This window comes from Pavona decussata, unplaced genomic scaffold (genome assembly GCF_977016875.1).
Source record: "Pavona decussata unplaced genomic scaffold, jaPavDecu1.1 SCAFFOLD_24, whole genome shotgun sequence".
Lineage (NCBI taxonomy): Eukaryota > Metazoa > Cnidaria > Anthozoa > Scleractinia > Agariciidae > Pavona > Pavona decussata.
Genome location: NW_028145447.1, coordinates 629,600 through 654,369, shown reverse-complemented (window position 1 = coordinate 654,369; position 24,770 = coordinate 629,600). Strand labels below are relative to the sequence as shown.

Here is a 24,770-nt window from a genome sequence, read left to right as displayed (position 1 = left end):
TCTTCGCCGTCCGCCATTTTGAATTCGCCAGGACTCTGGGGACAAGATGTCTTCAGGTCTGTCAGGTGTTAGGCGTATCCGTTGAGTTAGGAGAACACAAAATTAAACCATGAAAACGCATCATCTTCTGATATTGGGCTCTCCTCGCTCACTTTGCTCAGTGAAAACTTCTCTTGAGAGGATCCTAAAAAGGGTTGGGGTGGGGACCCCATTTCCTAGGCAATTTGTATCTTCCCATTTTTAAGACAAAAGGTTTTGAATATTTTGTTTCCAACTAACCTGTTCTAACAATAAATGCGAAGAGATCTAGAGAATGCGTCATTTTTTCTTGCCAATTCTCAGCTCCAATGCCTCAAATCCCATTTTTTCAGTGCAGAATACAGTTGGACCTCTATTAAGCGGCCACCCTGGGGACTTTGAAAACTGGCTGCTTAATAGAGGTTGGCCGTTGAATAGAGGTATCGAATACAGCACTTTACTGACAAAATAATAATTCGGGACTTTGGAAAGTGGCCGCTTAATAGGTGGCCACTTAATAGAGGTCCGACTGTAATGGCAAATCCCAGCTCCCATTTTTCCTCTCGGACATGCTTTTGAACAACACTTAAGAGGTCTTACCGTCATAAGTGGTTTTCCGCATATTTATCAGGCATAGAGTTTTAAGGTGACTATGTGTGATTGTTCCATTTACACTTAGGATGAACCCTTCACGTCCCATCTCCCAGAGACGCTATTTAACATCGCTCGATATCTGCTTCATATGCTGGTGAAAGACATACCACCCGGCGTGTCCAGAGTGTATCCTTTAACTAACGAATGATAACAGTGAACATCTCTGACAGAAACTAGTAACTAGTGTTTATAAGTTTTAAAACCACTTCTTTTGCAATGATAAACAGTAGCTCGTCAAAGTGCTCCAAAATAGCTCTTATTTGAATACTCATACTTTATAAATTGCGACCTAGACTCAGAGGTTAGAAACAAATTGCAGTCAAACCTGTGTTAAGGACGGTGCTTACTAATACAGAGGTATTTTTGCACAGTTTATGTCTGTATGGGAAGAGCAGATCTTAGCAAGGGCTATTGGAATCCAAATAGAAAATTGGGGGAAACCACGCAGGTTGCACAGAATTATTTGGAACCACCTTGGAAAGCATAATAAACAGCACCACAGGAAAGTACTGCTCAGTAGCTTTCATTTGAATGGTTACACTTCAGGATTTCATCCAGACTCAAAAGCTAAAACCACCTTGCACGGCATAATAAACAGCACCACAGAAAAGTACTGCTCAGTAGCTTTTCATTTGAATGGTCACACTTTAAGATTTTATCCACAGACTCAAAAGTTAGAAACATCTTGTACGGCATAATAAACAGCACCACAGGAAAGTACTGCTTAGTAGCTTTCATTTGAATGGTCACACTTTAGGATTTTATCCACAGATTCAAAAATTAGAACCACCTTGTGCATCTACAGATTAAAACTTTAGTTATCATTACTACAGGAATTAAGGATTGTCGTACCTTCGAAATTAAATGCTCTACGTTTACACCAAATGCTAGAAATAATGGTTTGAATGCAGACGAAGAAATTTCAGTGAACAGCCGTCTCCATTGTCCCTCTCCCTGTACGCTAACCAGACGGATCGTAGCTGTATTTCAACCTTGACTTTTTTAGTTCGACGTTGTTTGCACTCGCCAAACAGAGCAAGAATCTAGGAGCCTATAAAATGGCGCGTACAGCTTACGACAAGTTGCAGGTGTGTACGCATTAAGTTAGATAGGACACTTTTAAATAGCATATAACGCGAGCGACCTGTTTCGTTGCACACGCAGAGTTTCCTTGGTTTCAATTTGAAGGAGAAGGTAACTCAAGAAATTTCAAGTATTTTATCTCATCGATAAAAAGTTAACACTGAATTGAGTTACTTACGGTTTTTTGAGCTTCTGAAGTGCATCCAATCCTTTCGAAATTCCTCTTCAAAATCCAAATTAAGCGCCACCATTTTGAAGGGCACTTACTATCCTAGCCGCTTCTTCGTAACGTCATTCCGTCCAAGGAAATTGGCGCGAATTTCAAAGGCAGCTAGCAGCATTGATGCATTTCTTTTTCCGCAGTAAATTTTCTTTTACATTATGGACTGAAAATGCCGTCGTGTTCGGCTCCAGACTGTAATACCAGATCGGAAAGAGATAAAGGAAGGGATATTGCCTGTAAAAAAGGAGAGCTTCAAAGCAAAGAAGTGGCTTGACCAGCTACGCCACTGCGAGAAATTCAACAACAGGATTAAACGAGAAAAACTTGCACGCCCTGACGCTCTGCACGTGCAGGGCGTGCATTTCTTTGCCGTCCCGTGCAAAACAACAACGTGACCAAATTCAAGGTTTTGTGGAGAACGTGAAACACAAGACGGTGAATTTTTCATTCTCTTTCTTAAACTTGAACGCCACGCCTACCAATTTGGTTCCTGGGTAGTTCGCCGCCTTCGTACAATTCGAATGAGTTGAAATAATCGCGAAGTAGCACAAATAAAAGGAAGTTATAATTTCAAGCGAAGTTTTCGTTGCCGTTGCCGTTGTCGTTGCTTACGTTCCCCAAAATTGTCCGAGGAAACATCAAAATGTGCATGTGTGCGGCAAACATTGTACCGAAGACTGCTTTGAAATGACATAACAATTTAAGCTATGAAAGACCGGAAGATAAAGCATTATTTCTCTTACCGTTTCTGCATTGGAGAAGATACATGAGACCAATTGTAACAATGGAAGTGTAAGTTCCCTTGCCGCGTTAGACATACCATTTTTGAAGGCCCTATCCACACTGATGCGTTTTCAAAAGTGTCCATTTTCGTCTCGGCGAAAACGAAGCTAAATATTTTCATCCACACTAGCGTTTTCGTATTGTTTTCTTCTATCCACACTAAAACGCTCGAAAACGATGAAGAAGACTGGGATCCGGAATTGCGCATGTGTTAACATCACAAGACCATCTGTCATCTTGGATAGATGCTCTGATTTGGACTGGAACCGAGGCATGTGACGCTTTTTACGTCACCGTTTTCAAAAGTCTCCGGCTGTTTTCATCGGGTGTTTTGGGCGTTTAAGTGTGGATGATAGGCGAAAACGCATCAAAAAGTATGCGTTTTCAAACGAAAACGAATCATCGTGGATGGGGCCTGAAATTCTTCGTTTTCGGTGATACATAAAATCCCTCCGTATTATATCGCTAAGCAGTAAAAGATTATAGGCAAATCAATCACACAACTGTAAAACAACATTTAAAACGCGTGTCTAAACTACCACATAGCGAGTACAAATCGCACCTTCCATCTTGTTTTCCGATTCCGGCTCTTCACTACAACAAAGACATTCTCTTGGGGTTGGTATGACTTCACAACGTTCACAGGTACACCAATATGTACCTTGTACTCGTTCGTTAATTTCATTATTTTCCAGTTCTTGATGGTTCAAGCGAAGCATTTCCTTGTGTTTACGTTTGTTGGTTTCGCAATGTTCCCTTGGACGAAACGATGTCACGAAAAGTCGGCCAGGCTCGTGCTAATCAAAATGGCGGCGCTAAATTTGAATATTGGGCTACTTTAAAGAGAAATTTCGTATGAATCAGATGCACTTCAGAGGCTCAAAAAACGATGAGTAACTCATCTCAAAACTCATTTTATTGGCGGGATGAAAAGAAATACACGCTTTCTGAAGTTACCTTTTTCCCTTAAAAGTAAACGCCGCAAGCTGCGAAACATCATGTACCGAAGTTAGTGAATTTTTTTTTTTTTACAGTCGTTGAAGATTCCTCAGCGTTTTCAAGAATCTATTGATCTGGGAAGTGTAACCATTCGCTCAAAACCATTCCACGATAGCGAGGTAAGCTTGAAAATGCGACCTAATGGGATAGGAAAGAGGTGGGGAAATTCATCGCACCAAAGGTCTTTAAATCCCATGATATCAGCTATTTAAAGTAACGCTTGAAAACCTTAAACACGTATTTACGTCAACGAGCTTCCAGGTTTGCCAGAAAATTCTGGACTATGCATGTCCAGGAAGGAAATAAATCGTGTTCATGAACATAACGCTGAATACAGATTCAAAAGTTTCTTGTTTGTTTATTTTAGGAACTGCTTCCTCTGTGCTACCGATGCTCGACGACAAATCCTCTTTTGAATAACAAAGGCAACCAGTGTATAAACTGCAGACAGCCGTTTGTGTATTCATTCTCTTCCTTCGGTGAGTTTAATACTGTAATAATAATTACAAGACTGACAATAGCCAAGCAAATCGCGCTAAAATCGACTTAAAGCGTGATAAACCAAACGGAACTCAATGCAAAAGTGTACCCGTTACGCCAACAAGGTTCAGAGAAAAGCGCGGGAAAACTTATAACTGGGGCCAAGCGCAGTAATACATGTTAAGCCCTGGTCAAACCACAGGGGGCCCACACAAACTATGTGACCGTTTGTATTTTGAATTTATAGAGGCAATGTATGGGAATATCGAAAATCCTCGTATTATCGTACTAGATTGCGATAAATATTCTCATTTAACATCAAAATAAACGTATTTTTACCTTAAATGTTGTGTGTTGTCGTTCCTGAGGTTGAAGACGGCGATTTTGGCCATTTGAAGGGTTCGGCGTTGAACGTTCGCTCGCGAGCTAAAATCGCCGTCTTCAACCTCAGGAACGACAACACACAACATTTAAGGTAAAAATACGTCTATTTTGATGTTAAATGAGAATATCTATCGCAATCTAGTACGATAATACGAGGATTTTCGATATTCCCATACATTGCCTCTATAAATTCAAAATACAAACGGTCACATAGTTTGTGTGGGCGCCCTGTGGTCAACGGCTCATAAAAGTCGATGATAGTCAAAACTATCATCAGCTATCATCGACTATCAAGCAGGTGGCCAAACGACTCGGAGAAACCTGCCGAGTGTCAAAATCGCAGACAAAACTTCGCAAGGATGATTTTTTCGCGGCGAAAGAAAGTAGCTGCCTGCTTCGTTTTCCTTCAATTGTTGGAAGAACTAACTGAAAATTAATCTTGAGAGCGCTGGTGGAAAAAACAGCTGTCCGCAGAACTATCACCAACTATCATGTGCGTGGTCAAACGGGACTATCATCAGCTATCATGAAGAATTTTGAACACGCTCAAAGTGAATGATAGTTGATGATAGTCGATGATAGCGCATGATAGTTCAAAAGTTGGTGGTGAAACGAGCGCGAGCGCTTCAACTATCATCGACTATCATTGACTATCATGCGCGGCGGAGGGAGACATGTAACCGGTGCCAAGCGTGTGGGAAAACTTATAACCGGTGCCGAGCGCGGGAATTGGTGAAACCACCCAACCAATGCCAAACGTAGTCCCGGAAAACATGTGACCGACACCAAGCTCGGGGAGAAAATATGACCGGTGCCAAGCACGGGTAAACGTGTAACCGGTGTCAAGTGTAGGGAAACATTAAACAGAGACCAAGCGTGGGAAGACATGTAACCGATGCGAAGCGCAGGGAAATATGTAACTGGTACAAGTTGCGGGGAAATATGTAACTGTTCTCAAGCGCGGCAAACCAAAAAAAAAAAAAAAAAACGGGTGCCAAGCGAAGGCAAACACTTAACAGGGGCCAAGCGCGGGAAAACATGTAACCGGTGCCAAGCGCGAGAAAAGTTGTAACCGGTGCCAAGCGCTGGAAACATGTGACCACTGCATAGCGCGGGAAAACATGTAACTGGTGACAAGCGCGGACAAACTTGCCACTGGCACCAAGCGCGAGGAAACATTTAACCGGTGCAAAGCGCGAAAAACATGTAACCAGTTCCAAATGCGGGAAAACGTGTAACCGATTTCAAGGGCGAAAAAACATGTAACGAAAACGGATAACCGATGTTAAATGCGGACAACATGTAACTAGTGCCAAGCGCGTGAAAACATGCAACCTTTGTCAAACGTGGTAAATGGTGTAACCGACGTCAAGCGCATCAAAAGCAGTAACCGGCGTCAAGCGCGTGAAAACAAGAAACCGCAAGTACGGGAAAACGTGTAACCGGCGTTCAGCGCGGGATAACCTGTAACCGGTGTCAAACGCCTGAAAACATGTGACCGGTTTCAGTTGTTGGAAAATATGCATTTTTAAATCTAGTTACAGAGCTTCAGCAGCATTGTAGTCTAAATTGTTTGTGATGTGTTACAGAAACAAGAGGTATAAACCACCAACAATGGTTTTTTTTTTTTTCAAACTAGTTCAATTACTCTTAGCCAAACGATTTGTTTTTCTTTCTCAGAGGTTCTCCCGTTGGTCGAATTTGTCCTGGAGGATGGCATCAGGTGAGAACGACGAAGAACGAGGTTTTTGTGAGTTACCGGAATACAAAATGGATCTTGAATTATCGTGTACACTTATCAGAAGCCTCTTGGCTATTGTTTGGTTGTTGTTTGTTTTTTTCAAATAATTTCCCTTCTATTTTCCCTATTTCTCTTTCAAAGTTTAAAGTTTAAGTTTTCGGATTAGTTCAACCGCAAATATCACACAAAGGATGAATAAAGCCCAACACATCCAAGATAAAGATGCATTTTTGACGACAAAGGAGTATTTTTGCGAATATCTTTCCACACAAATACCCTTTGTTAATATTTTCCATTTAACAGAACGACAACTTAAATTTTGTCACGTTTGCGATCCATCCACAAATACAGGAACTGGCTCAATCTTGCCCCACACTTAGCGCATGCGCGTTAAAGGCCGATTGCAGTTTTGACTCCTACAAAGAAAAAAGAGTAGACCATTTCCGAGTTACTTTGAACCTCATTATGAAAGCGAGGCTAAGTGCAAAGTTTTTGTTGTGAAAATTAGTTTTCATTCATATGCAAACAAAACTCATTTTCATATGAAAAGTTTTGCACTTAGCCTCGCTTTCATAGTGAGGTTCACAACAACTCGGAAATTGCCTATTTAATACATGGGCTCCGCAGGACACCCAAGTAATTATCATGGTTGATTCATTACGTTTTTCCTCTCAGTGACGAAGAAGCATTGAAACTCATTGAAACTGGTGCAGCTAGAAGCGGGGGAAAGAAGCAAAAAGGATCAAATTGGCAAGAGAGAGATATGGGGAGTATCCTTTAAACGAAAACATGACAGAATTTAAGCTAATCAATTTGCAAAAAAACACTTTGGCTTTTGTTTCCCTTTGACCCGAATTGTGGTGGCTTGTGTTTACTGATGGTTTGAAACAAGTTGTATTTAATTTTTTTGGTCTTATGTTCCACAAGGAACCGAGGGTTCTCGATTGAAGATTTTTCGCTTTTATTTTGTACCGTCATGAGAGCAACAAAATCAGAGCTTAAAGGGACTGTCACCCTATGCGCATGCGCGCGTTGATGAGAAGCACATTGAAATCGTCGGCCCAACTTTTTCAAATACCATCGGAGAGTTCAGGAAGCTGTTTTCATCTGTTTGAATCGCGTTCATCTTCGGAAAGTTAGCTGAATGTTTCATTTGCAAACGTTCCTCAGTAATTACAGAAGCTGTTTGTTGCGATATTTTTGAAAGTTTTTGCAATGGCGGAAAAGCAAAAATCCCGTGACTAGTTGCATGTAAATTGGTATCAACCGGACTCTACTGCGCATGAGTCCCCGCTGACAAAGTCTCCTTAAGAAAATATTTAACACTACGTGAAATACCAATAATAGACAAAACGCATTCCCTAACATTGGTGTCAATGTTTGAAGACAAGTATTCTTAATTTTGACTGTAGAACTTCTTCTCACTGTGTTGAATATTTTCTTAATCTTCACCTTTTCGAACTTTCTTTATCATCCGCCTTCTCTGTCTTTTATTAGTCTTGTGGTGATAAAAAATATTGCTGGAATTTAACTTGTGTTAAATTCTCTCTGTCTTGAGAATGATGTATTAATCAGTAAGTGACACAGGCATTCACCGAAAAACGAAATCCAAGTGCTCCTCAGAAGTCGAATCTAAGACCTTCTGGGCCGGGTTGTTCGAAAGCCGGTTAACACTAATCCACGATTGAAACTTAACTGAGGTTTTTATCTTGCTCATGAAACATTATTTTCAAGGCTCATTTTAATCTTATGGTAAAGAAAAGTCTAAGGCAAAACTGAGGGACAAAAATCTTTTGGACGAATCCTTACGGATTAGTAAATATACTTGAATCAAAGTTCACGTTAACCCAGGATTAGTTTAATCGGTCTTTGAACAACTGGGCCCAGATTACTAGTTCGGATGCTCTACCACTGAGCTACAGGAGACTTGCGGGAGTTAAGGCCATTAAACTAGGTTCATGGGACAAACATCCAGCAAACTGCTAGGATTGGAATGTCAATGTGTTGCATATACGCAATGGAATGAGAATGATGAATTCTGAGCGACACAGGCATACTCGGAAAAAGTAAATCCGAGTGCTCTTCTCCGCCTTTCTTTCATTCTCAAACTTTCCCCGAAATATGAAGACTTGTGCCCATTTGGGACAACTCCTGATAGCGAAAAAAAAAGGATCCCCTATATGAAGTATTCCTTGACCACTGACCAGATTTCCAGTCCCTGCAATTAACTGAGGAGCCCCCCGAAGAAGACGAAGAGGATCCTTTTACTGCCAAGCTGATGAGCTTTGAGGTAAACATTGAAATATTAAACCCTCAAAGATGAAAACTGCCTGTGTTTACAGTTTTTAATGATTTTAATCATTGGAGTGATTACACTTTGGGGTTTTATTTCCACGTATTCGACTGTGAGTAAACGCCGTATTCAGCGCAATAAACAGTAACAGAAAAGTGTTGTCCAAAAGGTGGTTTGCAACCAATCCCTGGAGATCTAAAAGACAATGGCATGGCGGCCATGTTGGATGACAAAACAAAAGGTTCTGTTATCCAACATGGCTGCCACACCATTGTCTTTTGGATCTCCAGGGATTGGTTGCAAACCACCCATAGCTACATATGGGCGTTCACCCTTCCACCCTTCAGGATTTCTACCACAGACTTACCGAGTGAAAACAGTTTGACACTGCAGCACGATAAACATTACTACAGAAAAGCAATGCCTAGTACCATACATTTCAATGATTTCATTTAGAGATCCAAAGGTTAGAACCACCTTGTACAGCATAATAAACAGTACCATAGGAAAGTTCTGCTCAGTAGCTTTCATTTGATTGGTCACACTTTAGGATTTCATCGACAGACTCAAAAGTTAGAACCACCTTGTACAGCAAAATAAACACACCATAGGAAAGTTCTGCTCAGTAGCTTTCATTTGATTGGTCACACTTTAGGATTTCATCGACGGACTCAAAAGTTAGAACCACCTTGTACAGCATAATAAACAGTACCACAGGAAAGTTCTGCTCAGTAGCTTTCATTTGAATGGTCACACTTTAGGATTTCACCCACAGACTCAAAAGTTAGAATCACCTTGTACAGCATAATAAATAGTACCACAGTAAAGTATTTCTCTCTAGCTATAATTTTAATGGTGGCACTTAAGAATTTCGTGTACTCTGGCTCAACTGTAATAGAAAGCGTTTCTTACTGTCGGCGAATCGTTGGGTATAAAATGTAGCTTCAGAGAACGGAAACATTAATTGAATTTATTATGGGTATCACCCTTCAAAATGAAAAGGGGTTTTCACAGCTAATGACGGACTAAATGAGTATTCATAAAACTCCATTCTTTTTTTATGAAATTTACATAACGCGACAAAGCCTTTGGACTGAATAAAGGCCTTAGATTTCTGCAATTAACGCTCATGAATTTTAAAACATGGCGTGTTTTGTCTCATTGTTTGAACAGCAGATGTGATGGTCATGTAACAGACCATATTTCACAAATTTCTCTCTTAACAAACGAGTAACGGTTCGAAAAATTCCAAGATATAGTTAGGTTTGTTTCCCGTAAGTATATATTCAAACCTTTGGCAGAACCGTGCGAGTTTTAGTGAAAGTTAGAGCTTGCGGATTTTCAAAATCCTTAAGTACGGTCATTCAAATGAAAGCTATTGAACGCTGACTTCCTCTTTGCTGTTTGTTTGTCAATCTTTCCCACGTTAAGGTTCGAGAAATTGTCAAATTTATCATTTAGCACACATGGGAGGTAGAAAGCTGAATTGTCTAACAGGAAGTTGTTTCGTCTCGTGGTATTCATTACAAAGGAAGGAAAGAAATAATTGACAATAAAACATCAACTAACGAGGCGACAAACCGGCCGACAAGCGAAGACCCAGAGTGAAATGAATTGTAAATCTTGGAGTCTTTTTCCTTGAAATTTATACAATAATTCTACTCGAACGAAAATAAGAACCAACGACAACTGATCGAATGTTATGTAGCTCATGATATTCCTGAATCATAATGTGCTGGTTATGAACAAGAACAAGTTAGAATTTTTCTCACTATATAAACCGGTTTCTAACAAAAGTATGAACTAGCGGTTTTTAGCGTGTAACTTAGGCATATAGCTATCGGGGAAATGGAGAAAATTTTTGCTCTTTCGTGTCAATGTGATATATTTTCTTTGTTTTTCCGTTGCTTTTTACAGTATCAGTTCGTAAAATACATTCGAGTTGGCAGTTCATTGGCGGCAAAATTAAATTCGACCACCTTTTTCGCCTTTGTCTTTACCGTCTACTAAGCAAATCCCATTTTCTATCAATCTCCGTTTTCTTTTAACATAACAAAGGTTTTGTTTTCTTTGAGCCAATAACGAGACTCCGTTGCGTTTTTTAATTACACAACATTTTCCCAGCTGTTGTTATTTCATTACCTCACCTTTATCCCGTTAATCAGGTGTTTGGCTTTTTCGTTTGGCAACATAAAACTTTCTGAGTTTCTAAGCTCAATATAAGCGTAACATTGAAAAGCAAAGAGTGCAACATGAAATCTTGCCTAACACCTTTCATTTAAACGTTCACGCCAATCAAATAAACACACACAAAAAAAGCTAACTGCAGAAAAAAAACCCGCCCACTAGCTTTCACTTGAGTGGTCACATTTTAGAATTCAATCACAGACGCAAGCTTTGTACATAAACTTGAGAGATTTAGCATCGCGTTTACGGCAAACGGCAAACGCCAGGCTGAAATTTTCTCTTTGATGAAAAACAATGAAGCTTTTTTGGTTTAAGCTTATCTCCACCCAGTCAGCGACAGCTATCGAGAAAACACGAAAAAGAGAGAAGTGAGTACGAGAAACACAAGTTTATGCATTTTAGAACAAACAGTGGCTTGACGTTTCTCGTTTGGCGTTAGCCGTAAACGCGAAGCTAAATCTCTCTTTTGGTCGTTCTTTTTCTGCAAGTTAATCATAAATTTTGCATAATGAGAATGAGATCAATGCTTTCCCAACCTAATGGAACAAGCTAGTCCATTAGTCTCTTAACAATTTTGCGGACAGTAAATCATATTTCTATTGAAGTGTGCGATACAAAAAGGAACCCGCAAATTTTTAATGCCATTTTCGCAAACGTTTGCCAAATTTTTGAGCAAGACCAACCAGGAGAAGATTTCACTTCATACAAAAGAGTTTTATTTTTCAACGTTTTTGTTGAAAACACAGTTCAGTGACAGTTTTGTGAGTGGTCTTGGCTTAGCAATCCAGCATACTTCGGAACCAATATAAATTGGATCGTAGATCCACAGTATATTAAAACATGATTAAAAATTGGATCATTGGACAGTGGATTGGGAGTGTGGATTGTCGATGAATATCTTCCTGATCTATTCAAATCAGAAAAAGACACCCATTATAACACTGGTTATAAAAAAAACCCTGCATCACTGGATAATGCTATTCCAGCGTTCTGATTGGCTCAGCGTCCATGTGAGATCAGCCATTTTACCATGCGCAAGAAATAGCGACCATTAAATCGGCTGCTGATCTTTCTTGAAATAATAAAATCAGTAAGATGTAGCAGTATTTCTTGGTTGTTTTTAATAAAATAATTATTACGCTCGCGCTTTTTGGATAGTGGATGATTATAGTCAATTCGGAGCTGTGCGCCTTGTTGGCTATACTGTGTACCATCTCATTCAATGCGCGCTCGTTGAATAACAATAGGGAGCTTCAGATTTGGATACAAGTACGAGATTGAGTTCGAGTACGACTTTTTAAATCTTCTCTGCGTGGTTTAGATAACCGCTTGTCACACCAATCTTGTGTCAAGGGTCTCCTTGTCTACTGGTATTTTAACTGCAAATTTTCTTTACAACACCAGCTGAAGTTAAGATCAGATTACACAACTCAAGATGTAACTTTAAGGAGTGAAATGGTTAATCCGTTATTTTTATACTGTTCCCCCTGTACAGCAAGGTGGATCTGAATTTGTACCAGTCCGCGTGGGTCGATCAACTCTGCAGGCCATGAATAGCCGCGAGGTACTGGTAAAGAAGTGGCCTCCTCCTCTGAAGTACCAGTACTATCGTTCGTTGCTACCTGACGTGTCAATCACTTTGTGTTCATCGTGTAACCGGGTGAGTTTTATTCTCCTATCCTCAAGAGTGAAGTTGTAGTTACTGTCGGAAGTAATCACATCTGACCAATCAAAACGATCAAAAATGACGTAATGAACTCGAAGAAGGAACATGCAATTGGTACCAAGCGCGGGAAAACACCCAACTTTGGCTTCGGTCAAGCGCGGGAAAACTTGTAAACATTTGTCAGGCGGCGGGCGCGCGAAAACATGTACTCAGTCCTAAGCGCGGGAAAACATGTGCCAACTGCGTGAGTTTAATTGCGCAAAGTTTTTATAAAGGGATTGTTTTTCTTCTTCTTTTGCAGTTATTTCACACAGATGACTATGAACTTCTGGTGCTACAGAAAAACTCCTGTCCTTTCTGCCGAAAACCCGCGGAGCATCTCTAAGACTCTTAAGTGAAGCATGTGATACTGTGTTAGTGTGATTTCGTGAACACGTGATCGTGACATCACGTGATTTCGTGAATACTAATGTCCAGGGAAGTGTTTTCGGTCGTGTTTTAACCAAGCCAGCGGTTTCGTCTAAACAGTTGCTATGCAACGTGACGTATCTTCATGATGACGTAGAAACTGTCGGCGAACTCGGAAATGTTCGTAGTAAATAATTACCGAAAACTCAACTTAGACTGCAACGAAAACAGCTGTTTTTCCCGTTGTCGTTCCTTTGCTTAAAAGAGATGCGTGCTAAGCGCGCGGTGTCGCAATGGAAAAACGTATATTTTGTAGAAATTTGTTCCCGTTTGCACTACGTCTTGGGTTTGTTTGTTAAAACTAGTAAGAAAAACGTCTGTAAATAGCTTTGCCCTTATTTCTATCCGATGTAAATATTGTAAAAAAAAAAGGCAAAACAAAACTGAAATGTAAAGTGCAAAAAAGCCTTGGAACCTAAATTAAATTGTCTTGAAAACAGGAAGAGGTGTACTGTGAATGTCAGTCGAGGGTTCGGGAAAAATATTGAAGAAAAGCCTGGACTCGCAATCCCTGAAATAGCGAATCCTTTCCTAGCAAACACATTTCCCTATTTGTAAGGGAAAAAAATTCTCAACGCTCTGCTGAATGCAAGGTTTCTCTGCCATTTTATTTATGCAAATATCTTTTATTGTTTGGCTCTTCCAACATGGCTGCCATGAAAACACTCTCCACGTACCGGCTAATGACCGCTAATAGTAATTAAATGAAGTACCATTTGTTTAATGCATTATTCGTCAGCCTGCGCAAGTTAAGGTTTGAATGACAATGAAAGCTTATTCCAAGGCTGAGTCGCACGAACTGAGAACCATGTCTGTTCACAGAACTTTGTATTGAACGGAGAATTGTGCCTCAAAAAATGAACCTGTTTGGGTCTGAAGCGTACAGTAAGGTTCTAAATCATTCCTTCTTAGAAAGTAGTGAGATTTTAAAACCAGATCAGTAAGGAAACGTGTTGACACTTTTAACCAGCCTCGTTTCCAGATGAGAAACCCTGGAAACGAGTTCGCTGTTTATCCCGCTAAAAGAATGTTGTTGTTGTTGTCGAGTGTTTCAGTTGGGAGAATGGTAAGTGGATGTCAATGCAAGTGTGTCGTTTTGAAATAACTGTCTGAAACATCGACCAACTAACTGCCGATCTCAGAAGCTTACCCTGTGAATCGAGGGCGACCAAGGAACCTCATTCGCGGGATATCAAAAGGTGTGCTTGAAAAGAAAAATGTACATGTGAAAAGTGAAAAGTGTGTGGACAAAATCACAGTTTCTGCTTCAAAAAGACAAAAGTAAACTTTGTTCAACTTCTGGTTTTGATTCCCATGTGATGCTGACTTTCCTGTCATGAGTGAAATGTAGTGCAAGGTAACCTAAGCATCACGCTCTTCGATTCGGGGAAGGAAGGCTTCATTCTGAGGTTTAGCAAAGGCGTATCCAATGTGTACGTTTTTGTGGGTCACATTTCATTGCACCCCTGGAGTCAAATTCCTCCCGGAATGAATTATCTTCGACTGTTATCGTTTTTTATATGGACCGTCTCGTAGTTAGTTCTTTTGTTTGTCTGTTTCTTTTTTTTTTAGGGCGTATGCCATATCGGTATGTCTTGTACACTTTTTTCTCCCTCCTGAAAACTCTGGTGCCAGCCTTCTTGTACCAAGTATTCTCCACCAGTTTTCCACTCTGAGCGAACGGGAACGTTACGGGCTATTCTGTACTTCAATGGGAAACTTCTGTGACAATTCGTAGGGAAGATTAACTCAAAGGAGAGCTCGCTTGCGAGAAAGGGCCGTCACTCCCTCGAGGTACAAAGATCTAGCCGCAACTGGATGGCAGAATTAACAGCGACAACTTCGCTTTTGGTTGCAACAGTAGTTTATTCTTGAAAGTCGAACTGACATAAGCAGTTCGTCCAACAGTAAAGGTTGTAATCATGTAATCACTGATGTAATCACTTAGCGCTTCATTCAGGGTTGTATATATATGATTTGTACATGTATCCGTTGTTGACGGAATACAATAAGTTATTACAGAGGGCGCGGCAATACTTTGAATGACGCGTAGAAGATAAATTTTAGCACCAAAACCTCGAAAAACCTCACTATTGACTACACTTCAGGGCCCAGTTGTTCAACGCCCGATTAAGCTAATCCTGGGTTAACGTGAACTTTGATTCGAGTATATTTACTAATCCATAAGGATTGTTACAAAAGACTTTTGTCCCTAAGTTTTACCTTAGACTTTTCTTTACCATTAGCTTAAAATGAAATTTTAAAATCATTTTTAATAAGCGAGACGAAAACCTCGGTTAACTTTTGGCGTGGATTAGCGTTAATCGGCTTTCGAACAACCCGGCCATGAAGGAGAACTTGCACTATCCAACTGTCCTAAATCAAAAGTTCTTGAGGTGCGTAAATGTAGCAAATGAGTTTTCCGAAGTGTCAGTGAACGGCTCGTGCCGCGTAATTAGCGTCATTACAGTTCACAAAGAAACTTGCTTAGTATTCAGTCATAACTAAAAGGTTGAGCTGTTCATACACAGAGAGAAGCGGGATCTGTAAAGGCTTGAAGATAAATGACAAACTAACTAGTTGTTGATTAATTCCTATTGAATACTCCAGAAAACGTAATTACAGGACGGAACTCATTTCAAGAGTATTCATTTGAAACGAAACCTATTTATTCACTGAAGCCACACTTCTAGATTAACCTTATTCAGGTCTAAGCCGGAAGATAATTTAAAAGTATTTCCTTGCATAGCTACTGTCGGTTTCCCTTTAGTAACAAGTATGATAAGGTTTTCAACATCTTTTGCACAACTTGGCAAATTACTGAAAAGCTAAAACGGAAACTAAGGTTACCATTGCTCTTACTAATTGAACGATATATGATATAGAACCAATTATTAACACAACATTAAGCTACAAAATATACTTGGATAAATATGAAATTGGCACCCCCCGGGCCATTTTCTATTTTCTGTTTGGGCAAAGAAACAATCCTAACTGGTCACGTGACATCTATTTTTAAGACCCGAGGTTAGAAGCATCAATTTCTGTGTCGCTGCCAAGTTTGGTGGTCTTTCAGTAAATTTATGCAGAGTTATAATTGATTCTGTTTTTTACCCAGATAACATGCTACCTTTCCTTGTGACCGATTGTTCCTCATTTCATTTTTCAAATGAGGCGAGATGATTCAATGTTCAATTTAATTTTCGACGTTAAAAACGAGACATGTAAAGCTTTCAGGATTAATGAAATTTAGTCTCAGATCGTAAGCGGAATGCGAACTATGTTGAATGTATTACTTTATGGGTTTAAACCCGTAAATTCCGTGCGATCACTTCCGTCAGTGGTCAAAGTCTAACTTTGGAGGAACAAAATTAGGCTGCAAACCCGGCAGTCCGGAATTCTGACGGACGCGGAAAATGTGGAGCGAAAGAAAGCCTGGCGGCAAATAGATAAAATTAGGGATATATTAAGGTCCGTTTTTTATTAACATCTGCTTCAACATGCGTTCAACACATTGTTGAATTAAATGTCGGGGGTGTTTGAACGGGTCGTTCAACATTGTTGAAAGTGTAAAAAATGTTGAAACCGTGTTGAATCAAATTTAAATTGGTTTAAACTTTCATTCAACATCCATACAACATTTCCTTTGCTCTCGAAAATGTTGAATGGAATGTTCTCGAAAATGTTGAATGTTGAATGGGGGTGGGGAGGAAGGGGTAAGGGGACGAGGAAAAGGGACAGAAAAGGCCTTCCTTCCCTTTCTGTCCCCTCCCCCATCCGCTAAGGAAGGCCCGTTATATAAAGCAAAGCGTTGTTTCCCTGATTCCCAGGAAAGTAAAATTACTAACCAGAGCCCATTTGCCTCAACATGCGTTCAACACGTTGTTGACCAATGTCGGGGGCGTCTGAAAAGGTCGTCCAACATTGTTGAAAGCTTGTTGGATCAAATTTAAATCAGTGGTTTAAAGTTTCATTACATCAATAGATATAAGCTTTATTAACGTGTCAATACCTTATAGCCTGTGGATCCCTTTACTAATTTGGGGACACAAAATAAATAGATACTACAAAAAAGACAAATTTAAAATATTCAAAGTGCGTAAAATATGCAATAATCGAATCTTTTATTCTCGAAAATGTTGAATGGTGTTGAAGCCGTTTGAAACTCCGTTCAACATTTGTCCAACATTTGCCAACATCCGTTCAACTTTTGTTGAACGAATGTTGGTCAAATGTTAAAACCGTTTAACCGGCCTTTACAAGCTAAATTTAGTAATTATTAATATAGAATCGAGCTGACCATGGGCTGACTCTTGATTGCCCAGAAATGGTCAACTTGTATACAAGTATATACTGATTAGAAATTAGTTTTTTAATAACCGACAAATTTTCCTTTTCCCTTAGTCAAGCGAGAGTGCTGAATATCAGTAAATTCATGGCCTATGGGCCACAGTTGCGTTATAACTACTGAGGGTTAGTTAAAAATGCCTCTCTGTTCAATAATGCACAGAGCCTTTGAATAGACCGAATAGAGGCTGTAAAATATGCTAATTTTGCCTAACTTATGCAAATTTACTATAACTGTAAAATTTGCTTGAGAAACCACTTTGTTTGGTTTTCTAATTCTTTCCAAATTTATGGTTTGATATGCCTTTTCCCCACCTGCACGAATGGCGATTCTACGGGATTAAAAGTCCTTACGTTTTGTTTAAAAATGGGATCAGAATAAAATAGAATTGCGCCAATTTTTTCGGGTGCTGTTATACACGATGGCGATTACACAAAGGATATTTTTGCGTTCTTTATGTGACTGTGAGTTTAAAGAGCAGAGCGAATAATTTTATTCGATTTGTTTAGTAAACACAACACCCAGCGGGAGACTGAAATTTCTTCGTTTCTAGCTCGCTGAAGAGTTAAATTTTGTCGAATTTTGAAGTGGTTAATAACGGCTACAAGTCGCCAGTTATGTTGAAAATTAATGTTTTGTTTTGTGTCACCAGGGCCACAAGCAAACAGCTACGACAAGAATGTAATGCTTTGTTCTTAAAAAATAGCCACTCTTGGTCCATGAAATATTATACGAAACAAGACGATTAGTATAAAATTGAATTCGTTATTTTTCGTGGTTCGAATGAAAGGCGGTACCGGGCTTTTCCCAGTGATATCCCATTGATCACGTGATCTCTAAGACACGTGTACCTTTCATTGTAATAAATTTTGCAGCAGAAGGACAGCTGTGAAGTTCAGCCAATGTCAAAATCGCCTGATCGAGTCAGTAGTTAGTCTTTGATCTCCGGGGAATTTACGGCGTTTTCACTTCAACGAAACGTTCTGGAGGTTGACTGCAATGGAGAGAATCCAAAACGGTGGGCCGAGAGCAAACGGCTTTGCGATGAAGAAGAAGCTGAAAGGAATTGATCAATTGGCGTGGCAGAAGATTTCGTACAAAGCATTGTTCGCCCTTCTCTTCGTTACCCCGGCTTTGGTTCAGTATGGTTTAGGCTTGCCATTTTGGTGCTATCCTATAGCCTTCGCCGTGCTTTTACTTCCTATTTTCGGGACGTTTATGTTCGCGTTCAACCGAATGTGCGTCGCGGAAGGCGGTATAAAATCGACCGGCGGCGTGAAACGCTTTATTGAATTCAACGATCCGAGTTTGGCGGCAAAATACGCCAACCGAAAGATCCCCATGATAGTTCTGTACGAAGCTTACGCAGACGGCAAGCTAGACTTTAAATGTGATGTCCTAGAAGCTTTGGAAAACCGTCACCAGTTCAGTACATTTGAGTTGACGTTTGATCACGTCAGATTTTTCCTTTGCAACTTTATGCCCGAATTGATCTTTCACTCGAAAATTCAAGACGCCGAGCAGGTTTGTGATCACTATAACCGCGGCAATGATTTCTACAATGGATTTCTCGGCCCCATGATGGTTTACACGTCGGGTATTTGCCGAGACGAGTCGGAAACGCTCGAAGAAATGCAGTTGAACAAGCTCAAATTGTTGAGTGAGAAATGCCAGTTGAAAGAGGGCGAGCGACACTTGGACATCGGCTGTGGGTGGGGTACCCTGGTCAATTATGCAGCGGAAAATCACGGAACGTATTCAACCGGCGTTTCCTTGGCCAAGCGTCAGATCGAATGGGGAGAAGATGTAGCTGAGAAAAAAAGCCTTGGCAGTCGTAGCAAATTTTTGTGTATGGACTACCGTGACATACCAAACACAAAGTATGACAAGATCACCTGCCTGGAAATGGCCGAACATGTTGGTATCAGAAAATTCCAGTCCTTCCTGGCACAGGTTCGTGAGATGCTTGAAGATGATGGTGTCTTCTTTCTCCAGATCGCTGGACTGCGTCGAACTTGGCAGTGGGAAGATTTTATCTGGGGGCTGTTCATGGCAAAATATATCTTTCCAGGAGCTGATGCCAGCTGCCCATTGGGTTGGATTGTCACTGAGCTTGAGCGAGCTGGCTTTGAGATCCATTCATCGGAGACGATCGGCGTTCACTACTCCCTGACAATCAATCGCTGGTATGATAACTGGATGAAACCAGCAAATCAGGCAGCCATGGTGGAAAAGTATGGGCGGATTGTGCGAATCTGGAACATCTTCCTGGCCTGGTCGACGATCATTGCACGCCAAGGCAATTCTACCTGCACCCAGCTGGTATGCCATAAAAATCTAAATGTTTATGACCGGTTGAAATTGTTTAAAGTCAAACCAAAATGAGAACTGTTTTCTCTTAGCTATAACTACTAGGGATCAATTGGAAGATTTTTGTGAAGCTAAACAAAAATCATTTCTACTGGCTTTTATAGCTGGAAGTGTTTGGTTTTTCTGATCTTAATTTTTTCATGTGCATGTTTCAAGTTATCAAAAATTTGATTTCTTTCCCCAGATAAGTTATATTTTTATGCTTATTTTCAAGTGCCATCGGTAATCAAAGCATATTTTATTGTCAATTTAAATATAAACTTAATTGCATGTTTACGTTCAATAGTACAGAACTTTCTAAAGGTTGTATATTATGAATTGGTTTGTGAAAGTGAAAAAAGCTATTTTTGGCAAAAATCACTCGTCATAACATGCTAGAGAATTCTACTTGCAAAAAAATGTAGAATATTTTCATTATCATTCAGTATCAAAGTGGATTTTTCCTTTGTATTTTCGGGATTGACATATGCCAATACATATGCTCAGATTTAGTTATCACTCCTCATTTTCACTAGTGGTTTTGAGTCATTTGTATATTTCTTCTTACGTAGAAAGAAAAAAGTTGGTTGTTTGGAGTCTACATGTGTAATATGATTCAAAATGATTTTCTTCAATTTGAGCTTTCATGTGTCAACCAACTAAAATACCTTGTCAGACTTAGAAGATGAATATATTTATTAAGGCATTTAATTTCTGTTTTTATAGTTTTTAGGGTATTTTCTGTTTAAGTTAACTTTGGCTCAAACTGTCAACAACATTACTTCCTGTTCTTATTTATTGTTGTTTTGAAGAATTCTGCTCTGCATCCTATGAAAATAGAATTATTATTCACCCACGTTGTTGTAGAAATTTAATTGTAACTTTCTCGAAATTTTTGAAAGTGTTTCACCTTTTGAATGGGGGAAGAGATGGACTCCTTTGTCTCATGCCAGTTTTTAACTGTATTTTGGGGTGAATAATTTGTGCTTGTTTGAAAGCAATGAGCATATTTCAAACAGCTGTCTTGCATGACTACATGGCACTGATTTGAATAGCGTTGGTTGTATGCTCATTAGCTACTTGAAAATTTTTTGAATAATTGATTGCTTTGATGGCCACGCTGTATTGCCCTCAAGAAGTTGAAAATCAACTGGTTTTTTCATCAGAAAGTTATTTTTATTGAAACAAGCTTCAATCCAAGATTTACTATTCTTTGTGGAGAACGAAAACTAGTCTTGTATTTAGGTAAACATAGCAGTCAACGATAAAGTTCTGTTCAGAGGCCACTCCTTAAAATACACAAATTTGAATAAAACATTGTTATTCAAAATTAGATCAAGTTGAATTGACTCGTTTTGATGACTAAATTCAATTTTTGGTTGGTTTTTCTATTGCAGTGTTCCTCCCTTGGGGGACATTTTGAACCTGTCAGCGTGTAAAGTCTGTGAATGTACAAAAGGGCAGTTCTTTTTTTTTGTATTTTTCTTTTGTACTCAACAATTCATTCTTTTGTGCCAAGTAATAGTCAAGAATAGAGCTACATGTAGGCTTAGTTTAGCAGTAAAAGTATGGCACAAGGGTTTAGTTCTTGCAGAATTGTTTTTATAAGCTTAGAGATTAGAGTCGATTATGAAAGCAGGATTGGTTTTACATATATAATATATCTTATGCAACCACACACAGTGCTGCAACCTTTTGGATTTTGGTGAATGAGTCTTATGAAAACTGAAATAATATTTAAGAATATTTGGGGAGAAAAAATGGGAATTTAGGTTTTCTTTTTGCAGATCTTTAATTTTTCCACTTATTTATAACGTGCAAACTGGTGTTTTGACATTTATGTTTCACGCAAGACCACTGTATTGTAGGCTTTTTTGCTGTGAAATTGGAATTGTTCAAAGTGAGCTCTGTTTTGGCATAGGAACTGATTATCTTGTAAGAAACTTCGTTCAGTCTGTATTTTGGTTTGATTAAAAGGCTTTTTTGCAAAGAATTTGTATTACTTTTTACCAAGAACTAAACCAAGTGATGCAAAACATTCTTAATCATAGACAACAGAAATCATCCAAGCATTCAATCCTCTTTTGTGTAGTTCGCTTGTGTGTGAACGAAAGGTAATATGCTAATTGTTCCTTACATGGTAATCAGTCTCTGACAAAATACATGTTTATTTGCATCAACTTCAATTTCAAGTCCAAAAAAGCGCTTGTTATAAGTCTTGCCTAAAATTCTTCAATTATTGCTTCCAGGGTATTTTATTCCCCTTATGATTTCTGGATCAATAGTTCATATGCAGTCAAAAACCACTTATTTTACCAGCATATTATTTCTTTCAGTAACTTTGCATTGATCTGTGCAGAAATATGCATAAAAATAATTAATATATTGTGTTACTTAGGATGTTACTTCGTATTTACAAACTAAAAGCTATATGATTATATTTATCAGAAACAGTAATAATTTAAAAACATTGTCTTAATTCAACTGCATTTTACTTTAACTTGAGATTTATGGGAGCGTTAATACTGACAATTTCAATAACTGTGATTTGTTTGTAAATACACTGCATATTTAAAATGCTAAACGGTGGTTGTGTCTGTGCATGTGGGTGGCCATTTATTACTGTTTCATGTAGTTGTAAACATTGAAAGCCGTATTTTTTTCTAAGTCTCTTGGAAATGAGGTGATTTAGTTTACAGAAAAACTGGTTTGTTTACTAAGAGAAATTCATATTTATGATAATAGATTTGCAATCAAATGAGTGTTAAACTATATCACACAACTGTGTGGCAAGAGCCCAGTTTTTTGTCCAATCACAACTTTAATTTAAGACTGAATTGCCCAATGTGAAACCATGGGTATTACATGTACGCACCATTTGCACAAAAAAATCAGAAATTTCTAAAATTCCTTCTGGAATTTTTGCAGTGCCTCCACATGTAATTGTCTTTTCCTGTTTGGAATGCAAGTTAGAAAATTTCTTACTACTTTTCATTTCTTAGCGTCAATTAGGAGAATTAGGCGGCATTGTAAATGGCATGTGCCAGTTCTTTTGTTGAGTGTGCCTGTTTTGGAAAAACCCCTCCTGTTTTTCAGCAGTGATCCCAATCAGTTTTTCATGTAAACTGGTAAACACCCTCTGTTTAAACAAATTAGTCATATATATAACAAATTTCAAGCCCAAATAACAGTATATTTGTAGGTTTTGTGTCAATTAATTACACACTTTGAATTTCAAGATTCAATTGAAAGTCAAAAAGTTCATGCAACTGCATCCAGGCTATGATAGTGTTTGTGGTAATGTTCACTGTCCAGTTACCAAGGCATGATCAATGCTACATTGGCGTATTAATGCTAAAGTCATGGCTTTCAATGACTAATCAGATTTGCAGATTTTGCTATAGTTATGATTAATGTTGTACACAGTGTTATTTTCACAAAAATGATATAAAGTTGATGCCAGGAAAACGCTTTTCAACTTGCTTTCTGTGTGGGTTTAAGGTCCTGAAACTTGTTCATTAATTATGTGTTTCACTTATTTATAGCTACGGGTAAATTGTTAGTCGTTAATGTCATACCAAGCTGCAATTATTAATATTAATTTTTTTGCCTTAGTGGCACAGGGGAGACTGGCCAGATAATGGGTATTGGCAGCTGGACTGCAGCACTGCAATATGCGATCTTTGCCGGCAAAGATCAAATTTCATCCCCCATTTCTGCATCACTCTTATGCCACTGATGCAAAATCAAAAATTGCTAACGTAAATAAATTCATGCTTTAAGAAACTGATCACAGTAATTTAAGCACAGTTCAGTTTCAAAAATAGCATTTTACTTGTTTAATTGATAGTACTGGATTTCAGTCCGAATTTATGGTTCTATTGTAACCTTGATTTGTCTTTATACAGTATATATATCTATTTACATGTAAATCTGTTATTTACTTATTAATAATATGCGGTTCCTGGGAAACAAGTTACAAGTAGATCTTGTAGTTTGACATCAAGTAATTTATTTTTTACTTTTGTCGTTTGGAATGATTTTATTAATAGTTTGGATTGATTTGATAATATTGTTTGGAGTGCTGTCTTAGTTTGGAATGATTTGTTTTAATATAGTTTGATTGTCATATAACTAATTATGTTAGGATGCTAAACATTGGAGGTCTGGTCAGCTGTTTTTATGGCCATGCATGGCATGCATTAGACATTAAATCTAGTTCTGTAGTAAAGCACCAGTCATGCTTGCTGAGTGACAAACCAGATAATTACACGCATTTCACTTCCAAACCAGTTTTTGGATGTTCTGCTGCAGAATGTGGCACAGACATGAGGCAAAAACGAGTGTCTTCACTTAGTTGAAATTATTTATTAATATCTTACACCGAAATAGACTGGTTGGTTAAGTATGACCACAAAAAATAATTATTGAAAGTGTGAAATTATCAGAGTTGAGAGCTATTTGGAAAGATGTGATTGTAAAAAAATATATATTAATATATTTGCAACAAGATTTAAACCTACCTCATTTGTGCTGGTGGCTTCAGTTTAAAACTGGCAAAAAATCAGAGAAATTTATGTGAAGAAAATAGAAATATCTCAGCTGCAAAACATAATTGACGACGTCACAATCCACACCAGTCCAGTGTGCCACACAATCATGAGACGATTAATTTCTGGTGCTGTTTTCAAATACCTTGTCATTTCTCCTAATTTCACAAATTAAATAAATATATTAATATATATGTGATGTTTTCACTTCATTGCTCTATTGTTGCATGTAGCATTGCCCACATACCAGAAAAATATTTTAGGGTTAGGCAAGCCGTACATTGAGGTTTTCAGCAAAAGGTGTTGACCAATGTCATAGTTTTTTATTTGTCATTGAAAAAGAATTCCTTTTACTAGGGGTATAGAATGGTCCTTGAAAAATAATGGGTCTCGGCAAATTTTCGGCGGGTCTCGAAATCTCGGCGTCTCAAACTGGAGTCTCGGAATCTTGAGCTCGTAAAAAATAAAACGGGTCTCGGAATCTCGCATTTTGAAATTTGAATCTCGGAGTCTCGCAAACCAAGCAAAAATTAAGTCCGAATAA

The 24,770-nt window shown here is 38.7% G+C and overlaps 2 protein-coding genes across 4 annotated transcripts in view; both read left to right on the top strand.

The window, feature by feature from the left end:
- LOC146485880 (intraflagellar transport protein 122 homolog) overlaps positions 1 to 13,422 on the top strand; it is a 46,999-nt gene extending 33,577 nt beyond the window's left edge. For all 3 annotated transcript variants that reach the window (XM_085102835.1, XM_085102834.1, XM_085102836.1), the window contains exons 39-47: positions 698 to 798; positions 1,679 to 1,760; positions 3,796 to 3,879; positions 4,128 to 4,239; positions 6,305 to 6,347; positions 7,041 to 7,135; positions 8,573 to 8,655; positions 12,341 to 12,505; positions 12,813 to 13,422. In XM_085102835.1, coding sequence (XP_084958961.1) covers positions 698 to 798; positions 1,679 to 1,760; positions 3,796 to 3,879; positions 4,128 to 4,239; positions 6,305 to 6,347; positions 7,041 to 7,135; positions 8,573 to 8,655; positions 12,341 to 12,505; positions 12,813 to 12,896 — 849 coding nt within the window. In that variant the 3' untranslated portion in view covers positions 12,897 to 13,422. The remainder of the gene's footprint in view (positions 1 to 697; positions 799 to 1,678; positions 1,761 to 3,795; positions 3,880 to 4,127; positions 4,240 to 6,304; positions 6,348 to 7,040; positions 7,136 to 8,572; positions 8,656 to 12,340; positions 12,506 to 12,812) is intronic.
- Positions 13,423 to 18,178: 4,756 nt separating this feature from the next.
- Positions 18,179 to 24,559, top strand: LOC146485879 (uncharacterized). Its single transcript, XM_085102818.1, has one exon. It carries the CDS (start codon positions 18,327 to 18,329, stop codon positions 19,710 to 19,712), a length of 1,386 nt encoding a protein of 461 aa, XP_084958944.1. The 5' UTR covers positions 18,179 to 18,326; the 3' UTR covers positions 19,713 to 24,559.
- Positions 24,560 to 24,770: the final 211 nt, after the last annotated feature.